Source organism: Ranitomeya imitator, chromosome 3 (genome assembly GCF_032444005.1).
Source record: "Ranitomeya imitator isolate aRanImi1 chromosome 3, aRanImi1.pri, whole genome shotgun sequence".
Taxonomy (NCBI): Eukaryota; Metazoa; Chordata; class Amphibia; order Anura; family Dendrobatidae; genus Ranitomeya; species Ranitomeya imitator.
In genome coordinates, this window is record NC_091284.1 from 480,842,282 (window position 1) to 480,860,426 (window position 18,145).

At 42.1% G+C, this 18,145-nt stretch overlaps 1 protein-coding gene across 6 annotated transcripts in view; it reads left to right on the plus strand.

Annotated features, from left to right (window-relative positions):
* The window catches only part of EDAR (ectodysplasin A receptor), a 226,279-nt gene that overhangs the window by 202,730 nt on the left and 5,404 nt on the right, over positions 1-18,145 (plus strand). For 4 of the 6 annotated variants that reach the window (XM_069757551.1, XM_069757553.1, XM_069757550.1 and 1 more), the window contains exons 11-12: positions 7,408-7,488; positions 17,711-17,771. In XM_069757551.1, coding sequence (XP_069613652.1) covers positions 7,408-7,488; positions 17,711-17,771 — 142 coding nt within the window. The remainder of the gene's footprint in view (positions 1-7,407; positions 7,489-17,710; positions 17,772-18,145) is intronic. The other 2 variants (XM_069757555.1, XM_069757554.1) reach the window with 1 other exon arrangement.

Genomic DNA, 18,145 nt, shown 5'->3' on the forward strand with positions numbered 1-18,145 from the left:
TTTCCCTGCAAAATATAGTGAATGCGCGGGGAGCTGTGAAGAGACTGCAGCGGGATAGTCTTTTGGGGCGTGTTCAGTATTTAATTCTTAGGGCTCCTTCTCACTTACGAGCAACTCTGATGATTAAAACCTGGCTCCGCCCCCGACACTCAGATCGGAGTGTGCGGCCGCATAGGAATACATGCAGCCGCACACTCCGCTCCTCTGTGCCGGCAGCAGAGCCGGGGTATTGCCGTGCGAGACTCATCCGAGTCTCGCACAAGTGAGAAGGAGCCCTTAAGGCAAAATTATCTGTGAATATAGCCCTGATGATGTGCATTGCTAGAGATTTCTTGCATACTTCTTGTGTTATTTGCACACTACATCTTGGCAAATAGTTTTAAATCAAGTGTCCTTTCTAGACGCGCTGTGAGCAATGACATTGTTGGCTCTCATTTTGGATAGAAGTATCTCAACCACAGAGTAATAGACTACACCATTTATCATTTTAAGTCTGACAGTTTTTACCAAGACTACTCAGAACAAATTACCCTTTGTTGGTGCATTGCAATTGGATGGTACCCAAACCCATAACACACATAAAACCCAGCATACATGCCTGCCATGTTTTCCTAAGCAAAGTAAATTCTTATTATAACAATTAGCTATTTGTACTGAACTTTTGAAATCAGCTAGCTACTAGAAAAAGAAGCCAGTGTTTCAAGGTTAGACACTGGCCCTAAAATATTTTTTTTTAAACCTACACCTAGAAGCTTAAAATGGTATGTAGAGAAAACAATATATTGTTGTAGTGATGGTATACTTTATAAAACCTGAGTTATGAGGGATGTCTCAACACGTCTGGCTTTTCTGGAACTTGTAGTCAAATACATATTTTACCGTAGGGTCCTCTGTCGGGCAACTATAGTATATGAAATGGCCACTCCTAGTCCTGCTAGATAATAGAAGGGTGGATTTATTCTTTGCTCTAATAGAACACATGGAAAGAGTCGTGCTAAGGAGGCAGCTAATTTACATGGATATGTTCTGCAATTTAAATTTGAGTCAAAGTTTATAAAATTTTAAGTTCCTGGTGTATTTGAACAATTTTTTAATTGATTTGCACAAATTGCATAGAAAAATGCGAGTCAATTTTTTACACATTGCAGAAGATTGCAACAGCCACATAAAGCTAACATGATCACGACTGCACAGACATCCCCCTAATGGCTGGTAGCTATCACGTTACATAGTATAGCACAGCCAAACAGGAGGTTCTATCAAAGCCTGTATAAAATTCTAAGCAGGGAATGTAGCAGACATTTTAGGGCGATTTTAGAATAGTGAGAGAACATCAGTGCTCACAGCTCAGAGAAAGAGGTAGAAAGAGAAAGCCATAAAACACTGTCCAAATACTACATTCAGTGTCTGCTGTACAACTGCAGCAGTGACGATAGTAGTCTGCAACAAATATAAAGATTTAATTTATAGGGAGACAGAGAAATAGTAGATGTTGCACCATGCGGTCGGCGGGCACGTCAAAATGCCCAATGTTAAAGATAGGTACGCAGGACACATGCGGAAGTAGGCAGAGAGTGGGCGGAGCGTAAGGAAAGAAGTACGCAGCCATACGCAAACCAGCCAAACGCAAGTGTGAACTTAGCCTTAGACAGTTGTGGTTAAATAATTGGATTGTGGGGAATTTTCTGTGTTGGTGGATTGTGCATATGTGAAATGTAACTAATAAAATAGACGTGTAATTTATTTTGTTTTACTAGATACATTTCACATCTGTACAATCCACCAGTACATCACACTGTTGCACTTGCTGGCTTTTTGGACATGTACCTACAGTACCTAGCATTTGTGATCACATCATATTTGGGAAGTGGGTTTAATTATGGTAAAGATGTAAAAATAAAAAATGTAATAAAATGCAGACATTTAACTCTTCATGTCTATTTTTGGCACAACTGTTTTACTATTACAATTGGACAGTACACCTATACTGTGGCTTACTGCTGTATTTTGTTTTCTATACATTCCGTGTTACATCCCTTTTGACAATGGTTCAAATTGGCATTGAAAAGATTGTTAAAATTTAAAGGGAATCTGTCATCAGGTTTCTGCTACTCATCTTAGAGCAGTATGATGTAGGGAAAAAGGCCCTGAATCCAACAATGTATCATTTAGTTTACTGGGTGCAGCCATTCTGACACAATCAGAGTTTTTAGATTTAAGGTACCGTCACACTAAGCGACGCTGCAGCGATACCGACAACGATCCGGATCGCTGCAGCATTGCTGTTTGGTCGCTGGAGAGCTGTCACACAGACAGCTCTCCAGCGACCAACGATCCCGAGGTCCCCGGTAACCAGGGTAAACATCGGGTTACTAAGCGCAGGGTCGCCGCTCTGCTTTCCGGCCGCTGTGCTTACACAGGGCAGAGAAGCAGAGCGCCGAGGGACAGACAGCGGAAGGTAAGTATGTAGTGTTTGTTTGTTTTTTTACTTTTACGCTGGTAACCAGGGTAAACATCGGGTTACTAAGCGCGGCCCTGCGCTTAGTAACCCGATATTTACCCTGTTTACCAGCGAAGACATCGCTGAATCGGCGTCACACACGCCAGTTCAGCGATGTCAGCAGGAAGTCCAGCGACAAAATAAAGTGCTGGACTTTCTGCAGCGACCAACGACATCACAGCAGGATTCTGATCGCTGCTGTGTGTCAAACTGAACGATATCGCTAGCCAGGACGCTGCAACGTCACGTATCGCTAGCGATATCGTTTAGTGAGACGGTACCTTTAGAATGAAGTAGAGTTGAGAACATTAGCCCATCCTGGCTCTTTATGTACATAGATATGGAGAGCCAGCTTCTTATCACAGACTGGAGAAGAGTCTGCTGCACTGTTGTGTCCATGGAATGATGAGCTCATGGTGCTAAAACAATCATTGTAAAACCATGGAGTTGATAAGAAAGGCATTGCTGAAATCTGTGTTTTAACCCCTAAAGCATGCTGTCTTCAGATTACATAGCAAAAAACTTGCTGATAGATTCCTTTTAATTATAATATCCTACAAAATGAATGGTAAGAGAAAGTGGCAGTGGTATTGGATGGGATGATGTAACCTCCCCCCCCCAAAAAAAAAAAAAAAAAGGAAAAAGGCCATGCCTAAGAATGTGGGACCAGAAGAACTGGCACCAGGCAATAGTAGTAGTACCAAAAGCAGGCCTCAATTGGTCTTATTTGGCTCTGGCAGGTGTGTTTAACCTTTGCTGGTTTGAATTTATAGGTGTACCCTAAGTCATTTTTTCATGGGTGCCCCTGTAAAATAACCAGTAAAGGCTAAGCAAACAGCTATGAGCTATAATTAATAGCCTTTGAACCTTTTAGGAGATTGTCCCCTTTCCTGCCATTTTTTTTAATTAATTATTTATTTTACACACAATGTAAATAGCGGGTGCTGAATACAGCTCCCATAATTGACGCCTGGTCGTGCAGATCAGACGCAAACCAGGCAACAATGATCAGAGCTGTCTTCAGCAACCGGCACCTGGGAGCAGCCACTTTTTCACTTTTTCATGATGTGACTTTGACATTACTTAAATGTCTCAAGGGGGCTCTGGCCCGCCCTGTGCCAGCCTAGCAGCAGCTGGAGACAGGATCCTGTCCCTGCTGCTAAAGCAAAAAGAATATTCATGCTTCCCCATGCCCTTATGGGCGTGGAGAGGCGTGAATACCATTTCTCTTTAATAGCGGGCAGCGTTAGCCGCAGGCTGCAGCTAACACTGCCCGCATGTAAAGCACCACCGCACCACACACACGCACACACACAAAGCACCGCACTACACACACACACGCAGGCACACAGACACACAGCGCAGCACATCCCGGCATCCTGCTTCCTGTCTGAGACAGGCAGCCCAGCTGGATGACGTCATCATCCAGCGCGCTGTCTCAGACAGAAAGCTGCCGGCGAGGAAGAGGCTACCACGATGTGCTGCTGCTGCGGGGAGGTGAGCTGTGTGTGTATGTGTCTGTGTGCATGTGTGCATGCACGCTGCAGGGAGGTGAGCTGTGCTGTGTGCCTGCGTGTATGTGTGTGTGTGTGTGTGGTGGTGCTGAAGGACAATGATATTGGTGTGGGATTCAATGATGCATGTGATGGGCAATGATGGTGGGGGAGGCAATGATGGAAGTGATGGGCAATGATGGTGAGGGGAGGCAATGATGGAGGTGATAGGCAATGATGGTGGGAGAGGCGGTGGGGGAGACAATGATGGAGGTGATTGGCAATAATGGTGAGGGGAGGCAATGATGGAGGTGATAGACAATGATGGTAGGGGAGGCAATGATGGAGGTTATGGGCAATGATGGCAGTGGGGGAGACAATGATGGAGGTGATGGGCAATGATGGTGGGGGAGGCAATGATGGAAGTGATGTGCAATGATGGTGGGGAGGCAATGATGGAAGTGATGGGCAATGATGGTGGGGGAGACAATGATAGATGTGATGGGCAATGATGGTGGTGGGGGAGACAATGATGGATGTGATGGGCAATGATGGTGGGGGAGGCAATGATGGAGGTGATTAAGCAATGATGGTGGGGGAGGCAATGATGGAGGTGATTAGGCAATGATGGTGGGGGAGGCAATGATGGAGGTGATCGGCAATGGAGGTGATGGGTAATGATGGTGGGGGAGACAATGATGGAGGTGATGGGCAATGATGGTGGGGGAGGCAATAATGGCGGTGATGGGCAATGATGGTGGGGGAGGCAATGATGGAGGTGATAGGCAATGATGGTGGGAGAGGCAATGATGGAAGTGATGGGCAATGATGGCAGTGGGGGAAGCAATGATGGACGTGATGGGCAATGATGGTGGGGGAGGCAATGATTGAGGTGATGAAATCTGCAATGATAGTGGTGGGGGGAGGCAATGATGGAGGTGATGGGCAATGATGGTGGTGGGGGGAGGTAATGATTGAGGTGATGAAATGGACAATTATGGTGGTGGGGGAGGAGGCAATGATGAAGGTGATAATGAGGTAATGGAATGGGCAGTGATGGGGTGGTGGGGGAGAAGGCAATGATGGAGGTGGTGATGAGGACAATGATGGGGTGGAGAGGGGCTGCATTAAACTTTATGAGGGGGCTACATTATATTCTGTGGGGGGACTGCATTATTCTCAGGGGACTACATTATATTCTGGGGTGCTACATCATACTATATGAGGGGGCAGCATTATGCCCTATGAGGGGGCTACAGTATACTCTATGGGGGGCTGCATTATATTCTGTGGAAGGGCTGCATTATACTATATGAGGGGGCTGCATTATACCCTATGAGGGTGCTACATTATATTCTATGGTGGGGAATGCATTATACCTTAGGGGGTTGCATTATATTTTGTGGGGTGCTGCATTATATTCTATGAGAGGGGGCTGCATTATATTTTATGAGGGGGCTACATTATATTCTATGTAGGAGGCTGCATTATATTCTATGAGGGGGCGACATTATATTCTATGAAGGAGGCTACATTATATTCTATGAGGGAGGCTACATTATATTCTATGAGGGGTCGGCATTATATTCTATGAGGGGGATACCCCAACCTCTGCTACATAATTAAGACATGTACTACCTTACATTATACCCTGATATTAGCGTGTTTTACTACACAATTGGTGGTCTTGTATTTATTTCTATGTAGCTACATAGTGGGCCCAAAGAATGATTTTCTCTGGTGGGTCCAAGGTGCTCCAGTCCGACGCTGGATACAGTCCTAGGAACCTTAGAGTGCTACACACGTCTTTTTAAGGCAACCGGAGGCTTTGTATTATTGCGGTTCATAGCAAATCAATTCACTATGAATTCAATGAACCTGACGAATGAGAATTTCAAAAGATTCAATCATCTCTTGTACCATGTGCATATCCTGTCAAATTTTCTAATATGTCATCGCTGGACCCTTGAGCACCACAGCTCCTTATAGTTAGTTATGCAATGCAAATCTGACGCAAAGAAAAGTTATATCCCCTTATAATGAGTTAAAAAGACCATCTGCTGCTTTTGTGCATGCTAAAATGATGGTTTGCTTCAGACTTGAGGGCATTTTCAATATAGGAAGTGTCCTATTTTTGCAAACTTTATGTTTTTTGTAAGATTTGGAAACACTGTATGGATGATGAAAACTAGTGAAATAACCATTTTGAGTGTTGGGAAATGTTAATTAGTAATATACGTCTTCGAGTTTTATGCTTTTTAGTTAAAAATGGAATGCATACTATAATACATATGCAAACAATGGGATCATCCCATCTTGTTGATTTATGTAATATCTACAATATGTCATAAATGTATGATAGATATGGGTTGCACTACTAGGACCCGCACCTAAAATGAGCCTCATACTGTGCCACAGAATATGTGGTTGCACTTGCATGGCTTTCCACTCATTCTGTCTCCAGCTCTTGAGCTAAAGAAGACCTGTTACTCAAAAATTAGGGAAATATTTTGTCAAATTCCCCTGATTCTGCTGATCTTTTCTGCCTTGCTCTGTGTCACTCCATTGCAGAGATATTCACATTTATTTCTTCTGCCGGCACTATGTGAAATCTCTGCTTGCAGTCCAACTAGATATTTTTTCTGAGTTTTCTCTGGGGACATGAACTTTCACATCTCCCTCCCAGACGCTACTAATCACATCTCAGCAGCTGATCTAACAGTCTCTAGCAGACACACACGCTGCTAAGCTGTGATTGGCAGCGTTTTGGAGGGAGGGGTGAAACCCATGCCCCCAGAGAAGACTTTGAAGAAATGTATTGTTGGTTAGAAAGACGAGATTTCTAATAGCATGCTCCAAAAAAAAATGTCAATTTCTGTGCACTGAAATGATGCAGTGCAAAATGGAAAAGAGCAGAAGAACAAGTAGATCTTAACATTTTTTATAAGGTATTTAACCAATTTTTTAGCCAGTATCAGGTCCTTTTTAAGAGATGTCAGAGGTGTTTATGATTAGTTTAAAATAGAAGCATGTTCCTGCACTCCAGTTGGTAGATAAAAGAGACATATGTCAAACTGCTCCAGGAGAATCGTAGAGTGTATTTTTGAAGTTTTTTAATTGAGTATAATGTTATTAACCTAGAATCTCATTGTCTGCCAATAGTTTATGTCACATTTCTGCCTGGTAATCCAGACTCTAGAAACAAAAGAATGTATAGTACTATAGACAAATCGAAAAAACATGAGGAGACCATTATTCTTTAAATTAAAAATAAAACCAAGGAATTCTGAAATTGCGTGACTATTCTAATAATATACTGATATTAAAATTTATACATGAGTTCTAAAACATCTGAATACATTAGAAACAATTGAATGCCTAAACCTAAATGCTTTTATATGTCCTTTCTAAAAGTCGGTGACCAGAATTGCACCATGTATTCCTGAGGATGTCTTACCATGGACTTATATAGAGGCAAGACTGTACTTTACTCACGTGAGTCTTACCCTCTGTTTAGTTTGTTAACTTTGGCTGCCACTGACTGATGTCGCTTGCTTCTGGGCACTTTGTAAACCATAGCTACACTTTGCCGTCTGTACAGATGTAGTGCCAAAGTAGAAAATGTAGCTTTCATCACCCTAACTAACAATCTGATTACTCACTATAGATTCTGCTGAAGACCTATATATATATATATATATATACATACATATATATATATATATATATATATATATATATATATATATATATATATATATATATATATTGTATAATTAACTGTTTAACCCTTCAAAACATTCATGGGATTATGCCAGCAGAAAATTACCTATTTCTAAGTGCAGTTTTTGTGTTATATATTGTTTTCAACATTTTGGCTTTTTTTTTTTTCATATCAAGATCTATATGTGGGCAGCACGGTGGTGCAGTGGTTAGCACCGCAGCCTTGCAGCGCTGGGGTCCTGGGTTCTAATCCCACCCAGGACAACATCTGCAAAGAGTTTGTATGTTCTCTCCGTGTTTGCGTGGGTTTCCTCCGGGTACTCCGGTTTCCTCCCACATTCCAAAGACATACCGATAGGGAATCTAGACTGTGAGCCCCATCGGGGACAGCGATGATAATGTGTGCAAACTGTAAAGCGCTGCGGAATATGTTAGCGCTATATAAAAATAAAAAAGAAAAAAAAAAAGATATAGTAAGAAACTATTTTAGTAATCTTGCAATCTTCACACTGGCCACCAGGGGATGTTTTAGTCTCATACCTACTGTCCTTTTGGGAACAGTTGTCAGAGGGCTTCATATTAGCTTCAGGGGCAGGATTTTAATGTAATGTAAGGTAATCCACTTTAGTAGAAGTAATAAGATGTAATAAGATGTATAACTATGCGCTTAATTCTAAAATGACCAAGGTTATTAGAGGACTGGGGGGGGTCTGCAATACCAAGATAGGTTATTACACTTGGGGCTATTTAGTTTGGAAAAACGAAGACTAAGGGGTGATCTTATTTTAATGTATAAATATATGAGGGGACAGTACAAAGACCTTTCTGATGATCTTTTTAATCATAGACCTGAGACAGGGACAAGGGGGCATCCTCTACGTCTGGAGGAAAGAAGGTTTAGGCATAATAACAGACGTGGATTCTTTACTGTAAGAGCAGTGAGACTATGGAACTCTCTGCCGTATGATGTTGTAATGAGTGATTTGTTACTTAAATTTAAGAGGGGACTGGACGCCTTTCTTGAAAAGTATAATGTTACAGGGTATATACACTAGATTCCTTGATAGGGCTTTGATCCAGGGAACTAGTCTGATTGCCGTATGTGGTGTCGGGAAGGAATTTTTTTCCCCAATGTGGAGCTTACTCTTTGCCACATGGTTTTTTTTTTGCCTTCCTCTGGATCAACGTGTTAGGGCATGTTAGGTTAGGCTATGGTTGAACTAGATGGACTTAAAGTCTTTCTTCAACCTTAATAACTATGTTACTATGCTACTATGTTTAATGACAGGTAACACCTATATACACAGCTGATAGCACAGATCCACCAATCACAATAAGTAATATCACACCTGCTTCCCTTCGTAATGACAATGCTTCTATAGAAAGATAGAGTTAGGGTCTGTTTATTGCAACTAATGTACTTGCATTGTTTCCTGCCACCATAGAAAGTTATAGTCTAAAAAAGCCCTGGTGGCCAGTGTGAAAATTGCAAGATTTCTTATTCATATTTTAATAAAGACTGTAGTATGGTGGAAAAAAAACATTGTCCAAAATAAAAAAAAGAAACTTAAAACTAAATTCTGATTTAAATTATAGGTAATTTTATGATGACAAATTTCCTTTAAACAGCCTCAAAGAGCTTCTATCTTTGATTACTGAATTTAGAAGTTATATCGACCTGTAATAACATATTGTTAAGGACTGGCGGAACGCACCAAGTATAGATGGTAAGAAACTAGGTGCGTTCGCAGTCCGAGGTCCACCGTGCAGGTAAAAGACCCTGCAGCTAGCAAGACGGACAATATGGCGGTACTAGGTATACACACATGGGTTAACTGCACCCTGCGTGAAAGAAGCGATTCTGTTACATCACAGGACCGCAGTACCGCACATAGAATGCGAGCAAGGAGTCAGCGAACACAACCCCAATCCGGGATTGAAGTCCGATTAGACTCTTGCTGGCACAACACCGCAACTGGGTGTGTAAGGAAACTTATAAATAGAAACTTAAGGCACGAGAGTGCGTGCGGTGCCGCACTGACGGACGCCACTATCCACCCAGGCTTGGGTAAGGAAAGCGCAGAGGAAGCGCACGGCGCCGTACTGGCGGACACAGCCAAAGGACGCTGAGATGTGTGTTACATGTAGATGGCAAGTCGGGCGCTAGATAGCTACCATCATCCGCGAACAGACAACAACACTAGGGAGGGATACTTAGGAGCTTTCATCCTTCGACATACATCCATCTACACACACACATTATAACAAGACAATACTAGCGCATGGCCGTGCGGTCATGCGCAGTTTATATAGGTGCAGCACAGGAAGCTGCTACTGAAGTTTTGCCCTTCCAAGACCTTCCAGGAGGACCAATAGAATGTGCTGCAGTACCTGAGCATGTGACCCTTCATCTCCAATGGGAGATCTTGCCCTGGGCATGCTCAGTGTGTGCAAATAAGGACTTAGTCCCAGAGAAGCCAGCTCGCCGCAGATCAGTGCAGAGTACAACAGGAGAGCCAGGAAAGGCAGCAGTAACTCCCTGCACAGAATCAGTCCCAGCAAGACGCCGGGAGCGACGCCTCCGCTGAGCAGAGCCCACTGCGGGCGAAGCAGAATGGGAGACCGGAGTAGACACGGATCGAGATTTCCCCTGTGCCGCAGAGGAAACTCGACTCCTAACACATATGTCCTTGCCAATATTCAATATAAAGATATTTTCTGAGCAGCCAGGAATAAATGAGATATCAACTTAAAGGCAACTTTAAATAAAGGCAACTTTAAAAAAAAAGACGAGTTTAACTTTATTCCTTCCGGCATCCTCCTGCTTTCAGTCATAGAGGCGTGGCCAGCATGTCTTCAGTCACCGCTCAGTACACAGTGAGTGGTGGCTGTGACTACACTCCAGCACTGACTGACAGACTGCTCAGTATTACATCAGTGTTGGGGTGTTGTTACAGCCGCTGCTCGCTATGTACCGAGCAGTGACTAAAGCCGAGCCGGCCGCGCCTCTATGACTGAAAGCTGGAGGCTACCGTGACAAATACAGTTCATTTCCTGAGTAACTGGGTTTTCAGTATAATGGCCGCACAAATTTAGAACACTATTAATCTGCAGATAAATGCCGTATCTGCAGATACATAGCATTTTTTTACATGACAGCTTGTCCGGTACTAATATATTGATAGCCTATCAGCAGTGGCAAACTGTTAAGAGGGGCAGGAAGATGGTAGATTTGTGAGGAAGTTGGATTTCTTTTTCGGAGTTCCGGCACCAGAAAAAACCCCACAAATCTGTCTTTTCGATTTTTTTTTTCTCTTTATGGATGTTACTGTACAGGTCAGGCTGATCTTCACAGGACCATCCTCATGGCAAGCACAGGGGTTTGTCACAGGCTCCTGGCTGCCATGTCAACCCACCGGCGTCCTGCAATTACTTCGTGGTGGGGCAATAAGCACACATGGGACGGTAAACACCCTCTGGAACTATGTGCTTTACTTACCTTTGTCAGAGATTGACTGTGCCATTTAAAGGGTTAACAACAGCGAGCGGAGCACAGCCTTCCTTTTAGGGGCTAATGCTATCTATGTAATATAGCCAGCATCTGCCTGAAATGGTGCAGCATCTTCTCTTGTGCCTGCATCATACATAGCGATCCGGCATTGGACGTACCAGTACATCATTCAATGTCAGGAAGTGATTAATGGCCAAGTCTGACTCATAAAAGGGATGAGAATAGAATATTCTCTGAGCCTCACGGAATTAAGAAAGCGGATCCATTTTCAAAAAGGATGCGTCTACGGATCAATGAAACTCTATGGTTCTTTGTGCTGTCCATTTAAAAAATGGATCGCACACAGACATGTACATGGGATATGTGAATGTAGCCTTACACACAGTATATAAGCAATTTTAATATTTTAGATTAACATAGTAACATAACATAGTTAGTAAGGCTGAAAAAAGACATTTGTCCATCCAGTTCAGCCTATATTCCATCATAATAAATCCCCAGATCTACGTCCTTCTACAGAACCTAATTGTATGATACAATATTGTTCTGCTCCAGGAAGACATCCAGGCCTCTCTTGAACCCCTCGACTGAGTTCGCCATCACCACCTCCTCAGGCAAGCAATTCCAGATTCTCACTGCCCTAACAGTAAAGAATCCTCTTCTATGTTGGTGGAAAAACCTTCTCTCCTCCAGACGCAAAGAATGCCCCCTTGTGCCCGTCACCTTCCTTGGTATAAACAGATCCTCAGCGAGATATTTGTATTGTCCCCTTATATACTTATACATGGTTATTAGATCGCCCCTCAGTCGTCTTTTTTCTAGACTAAATAATCCTAATTTCGCTAATCTATCTGGGTATTGTAGTTCTCCCATCCCCTTTATTAATTTTGTTGCCCTCCTTTGTACTCTCTCTAGTTCCATTATATCCTTCCTGAGCATTGGTGCCCAAAACTGGACACAGTACTCCATGTGCGGTCTAACTAGGGATTTGTACAGAGGCAGTATAATGCTCTCATCATGTGTATCCAGACCTCTTTTAATGCACCCCATGATCCTGTTTGCCTTGGCAGCTGCTGCCTGGCACTGGCTGCTCCAGGTAAGTTTATCATTAACTAGAATCCCCAAGTCCTTCTCCCTGTCAGATTTACCCAGTGGTTTCCCGTTCAGTGTGTAATGGTGATATTGATTCCTTCTTCCCATGTGTATAACCTTACATTTATCATTGTTAAACCTCATCTGCCACCTTTCAGCCCAAGTTTCCAACTTATCCAGATCCATCTGTAGCAGAATACTATCTTCTCTTGTATTAACTGCTTTACATAGTTTTGTATCATCTGCAAATATCGATATTTTACTGTGTAAACCTTCTACCAGATCATTAATGAATATGTTGAAGAGAACAGGTCCCAATACCGACCCCTGGGGTACCCCACTGGTCACAGCGACCCAGTTAGAGACTATACCATTTATAACCACCCTCTGCTTTCTATCACTAAGCCAGTTACTAACCCATTTACACACAATTTCCCCCAGACCAAGCATTCTCATTTTGTGTACCAACCTCTTGTGCGGCACGGTATCAAACGCTTTGGAAAAATCGAGATATACCACGTCCAATGACTCACCGTGGTCCAGCCTATAGCTTACCTCTTCATAAAAACTGATTAGATTGGTTTGACAGGAGCGATTTCTCATAAACCCATGCTGATATGGAGTTAAACAGTTATTCTCATTGAGATAATCCAGAATAACATCCCTCAGAAACCCTTCAAATATTTTACCAACAATAGAGGTTAGACTTACTGGCCTATAATTTCCAGGTTCACTTTTAGAGCCCTTTTTGAATATTGGCACCACATTTGCTATGCGCCAATCCTGCGGAACAGACCCTGTCACTATAGAGTCCCTAAAAATAAGAAATAATGGTTTATCTATTACATTACTTAGTTCTCTTAGTACTCGTGGGTGTATGCCATCCGGACCCGGAGATTTATCTATTTTAATCTTATTTAGCCAGTTTCGCACCTCTTCTTGGGTTAGATTGGTGACCCTTAATATAGGGTTTTCATTGTTTCTTGGGATTTCACCTAGCATTTCCCAATACATATTCCATAATGTTCTCAAGAAATTCCTGTAATGATAGTATATCAACACGGTAAATCTGATCTTCTTACTTCTCTTTAGTAAATCAACGGTAGTATTTGAGTAACCAGGGCAATCATTTAGTATTTGTCCTTAGGGTTCACATACTGCCCTTATTAACATAACATATATAAAATCAAGAGAATTCTTAGTTCTCAAAGTAAACATGATATTTTAATAGTTTATGACCCCGGTTCTATTATTATCTACCGATACATCCCCATGGCAGTTTATTGGTTAATTAAAGCACCACTCCAGCATTTCTTTTATTGCAGCATTGGAGTGGTGCTGCTAATGTAAGTTCCCTGTACCCAGTTCTTGTACTTACCAGGTGCCGCCTTCATCTTTTATCACCGCCACTCTGGACGGTCTTCTGTAAGTTCCAGTGTTTGTTGGGCAACCCGGAAGTCACAACTCAATGTAAGTCTATGAGAGCCAGAACAGGGCTCTCATAGGCTTACATTGTGAGCTTGTGACCGTTACTTCTGACTTCCGGTCCGTGAGAATTTGCGATCACAAGATAGCGGTGCGGGACCATAGTGACACTGGGAAGAGCTTAAGGCGGTGGCTGGTAAGTATAACACTAAGGTCAGGGAACATAGATTAGTAGCACCACTACAGCACTGAAATATAAAAAACACTTGAGTTGTGCTTCAAGTCGACCTTGTGTTGAAACAGTAATATATGGTTTAATCTCAGGAGTCAAACACGTTGTGGATGAGAAAAACTAAAGGTACCTTCACACTGAACAACTTAACAACGATAACAATAGCGATCCGTGACGTTGCAGCGTCCTGGATAGCGATATCGTTGTGTTTGACACGCAGAAGCGATCAGGATCCTGCTGTGACATCGTTGGTCGGAGCTATAAGGCCAGCACTTTATTTCGTCGCTGGATCTCCCGCTGACATCGCTGAATTGGCGTGTGTGACACCGATTCAGCGTTGTCTTCAATGATAACCAGAGTAAACATTGGGTTACTAAGCGCAGGGCCGCGCTTAGTAACCCGATATTTACCCTGGTTACCATTGTAAAAGTAAAAAAAAAAAAAAAACACTACATACTTACATTCCGGTGTCTGTCGCGTCCCCCGGCGTTATTATTATTATTATTTATTGTTATAGCGCCATTTATTCCATGGCGCTTTACATGTGAGGAGGGGTATACATAATAAAAACAAGTACAATAATCTTAAACAATACAAGTCATAACTGGTACAGGAGGAGAGAGGAGCCTGCCCGCGAAGGCTCACAATCTACAAGGGATGGGTGAGCTGTGTCAGCGCCAGCTGGCCATAAAGCAGAGCACAGCGGTGACGTCACCGCTCTGCTTTACGGCCGGCGCTTACAGTGCAGGGAAGCAGAACGCCGGGGGACGCGACAGACAGCGGTAGGTAAGTATGTAGTGTTTGTTTTTTTTACATTTACACTGGTAACCAGGGTAAACATCGGGTTACTAAGCGCGGCCCTGCGCTTAGTAACCCGATGTTTACCCTGGTCACCCGGGGACTTCGGCATCGTTGGTCGCTGGAGAGCTGTCTGTGTGACAGCTCTCCAGCGACCACACAACGACGAAACAGCGACGCTGCAGCGATTGGCATCGTCTATATCGCTGCAGCATCGCCTAATCTGACGGTACCTTTAGTGAACATAGTAAACAAGCCTACAAATGTCGTATAGTGAATTTCAAAAAGATTAGGAAGATAAGGATCAGAGACAGAGACGTAACTAGAAAAATTAGACCCCATAGCAAATTTTTTTGAATGCTCTCATCTTCGAATGAACATTTACCAGTTCCATATGAAATTTAGGCAAGTACACACTTTTTTGACAAGTTGTGTTAAAGAAAATAAAACACTGAAAAACCAAGGGTGCCCTTGTCTTTACAGGCTTAGAAATGTAACAAAAGGTAACAAACAGCTACATACTGGGAGTTTATTTGGCATTTTTTACCTCTCTCCATCTTAGCCAGCTGCCATGATGACGTTAGCTCTTTACTAACACCTTCCCTACTTTCTACACAAACCTACCATCCTGCAGCCCCTTTCAGTAATGTTCTATTGCTGTAACATTAGTGCCCCACAGATACTGCCTCGAAAAATGATACTGCCACACAGACTGTGCATCTAAAATTAATAGTGCCGCAGAGCTAATATGCTTACAAATAAAACTGGCAGATGACCTTGAAAATTATACTGCCAATTTTTCCCTTGGATTCATAAATTACCCACCTTAATATATAGCCCAATGCATTTGAAAATTCTAAAATGTGAGAAGGCCCCCTAAACAGTATTCTTGGACCTCAACCCCATCCTACCTCTAGTAGCCACATATTTGAGAGCTGGTCGCACATTCCTATGGCATTTTCCATTTAACTGTAAGATACACCAGCTCCCTTTAAACTTTAAAATTGCCTTACGTGTGCTTGGACAGGATTAGTAAATGGCCGTCAGGAAAAGTGTGGGGTGGAGACAGGTCGCTGATGTGTTGGAAGCCCAAGGATATGAACTCTATGAGCCCTCTCTGTTATCAAACCCTCCTAATTTATATAGAGTCTTACAGGAATTCTCCTTGTATAATAATATACAATGGTGTTATGCAACAACATTTTTACAGCTTTTTCACACCGTGGCTGGAAATGCTTTGATCAGATAGCTTTTACATATACACACATTACTTTGCTATTTTGCATGAACCACTTTGCTGCAACTTTTCAACTATGGTCAAGAATGGGGGTTTTTAACTAGATTTATTTATTGGGAAAATGCATCCAGATGGTTAAAATAAATCTTATGGTGCTGATGAATTTTTGTGTACAATTTGCTTTGCTAGCTAGTTTCATATTAAAGACCACACAAAATTCTAGTAGAAAAATTTTACGAAATGTCTCAAAATGTTTGCGTAGCTCATGGTCGCTCGATATATTTCCAACTTTTGGTGTTTTTAAATCAGTCACAGACAGCTCTACCAACTTTTTGAAAAGTGGGTAAACCTTAGATGAGTGTGGATGAGCACAGGCAACAAATTCAACATAGCGTACGCAAAAAAGGGGCGTATGTTATGTAAGAACTATTCTTTAGTCTCCAGCTGTAGTACATGTCTTCCAAAAGGCACACCACTATTAATGAAATTGGCACATCTTACTACAGCACACACTTCAACAAGACTGGTATACAAAATGCCAGTCTTGAAGAAGTCAGAGTCTAAATCTTTATATGGGATGAAATTTCAAGCCAAGCTTTACTTCATAGAGTGAGGGAATGAAATGTGGGTGTCTGCAGTCTCCACGAGGATGCACGTACTGAAGATGGATTAGACAGACTTCATATGATAGCCACCTGAGCTTCTTCTATTGGTGACTGCTCCCAGCTAGAAGGGGCATTTTATACCCAAAATTAATGTAATCCTTGCATTTAAATTTGAACTGCAATTTTTCAAAATTCTATCAGTTATTTTCTATAAAGTCATGATCACAATACATAAATTTTACAACCAAATGTCCTACAATTGATTTCAGTGGGAATTTGTACCATAGTATATATGGTTTGGAGTTCCGTAGATGCATTGTGTAAATAAAAATTACATTCTTGATGTGAATTCTGTGCAGAAACTACATCTGATAGTCACACATGGATTCACCAACTGGTGGGCACAGACAGAAAAAGGCTCTTGTGCACAAAAAATATATGGGCCCTTTGCAGCCCAAGAGCTCCTAAAAATGCTAAATTGCACCTGCTTTGGACGTAGAAATAGGCCTCCTTATTTCTTTGGCCCTGTGTGGCCACACAAGATGCACCAATGATATATCCGCCCCTGGATTCACCTTATTGAATGGGGCTAAAAGCTGGTGCAGATCCACTGCATGTCAAATTGCAAATCTACTGTAGCAATCCGAGGGTTAGTCTTTCTTCTATCCTCACCACATGTCCTTTCATTGATTCTAAATGGGCATTCCTTGGTGGAAGAGAATAGAGGTTGTTTAGGATCAAAGACACAAAAATACACATTATGCTGAGCTAAAGAGCATGTCATAAAGTTATAGCGATACCTTTGGTAAATAAGACTTTTTTTTATAGCTGACTTTACCCCAATAGTTTGATATGAAAAGTAATGGTATGGCTCCACATAGCTTACCTTGGACTGGTACATGTAGAACCTATTTGTGAATTATGTTACATGGGTTAAAATGTGCTGAAGCAAAGATGTACAGACAATCTTCTCCAAGGTCATGACATTCTACTTAAAATCAAAGTAACACTAGCATAATTGAGGCTTCATTAACAAGATAACAAGTGATTTCACAGTTCCTTAATATTGACGGCATTGGTTCTTGTTTCTACAGATTCAAAGTCGTAGGAAAAAGATTCTAGACCTTTATGCAAACGTATGCAATGTTGCAGAGGGTAAGTAAATAGTATGATATAGCATTATAAAGTTATGTAGCTTTTATTAGATGCACAGCGGAGAGAAACCAAGAAATACTTTCCTCCCTTATTAGGACATGTGATGTGAACTTCTTGGTAGTGGAATACATCTATCAGGATTCCCTTTATGATTGAACACAAAAAGCAGCTCTGGTAGAACTGACATACTTGTTCATTATGGGACCGATGCACCAAGACTGGCGAGCGTGCGCTCCGCCAGTTTTCAAGGAGTAGAAGAAGTGCTGAATTTTTTAAGAGGTGCAACTTACTTAATGAATTTGTTGCCTCTAGTAAGTGACATGCGCTGCGTCAGAAATGCTACTCTAGTCAGTGATTGGAAGAGCATTTCTGAC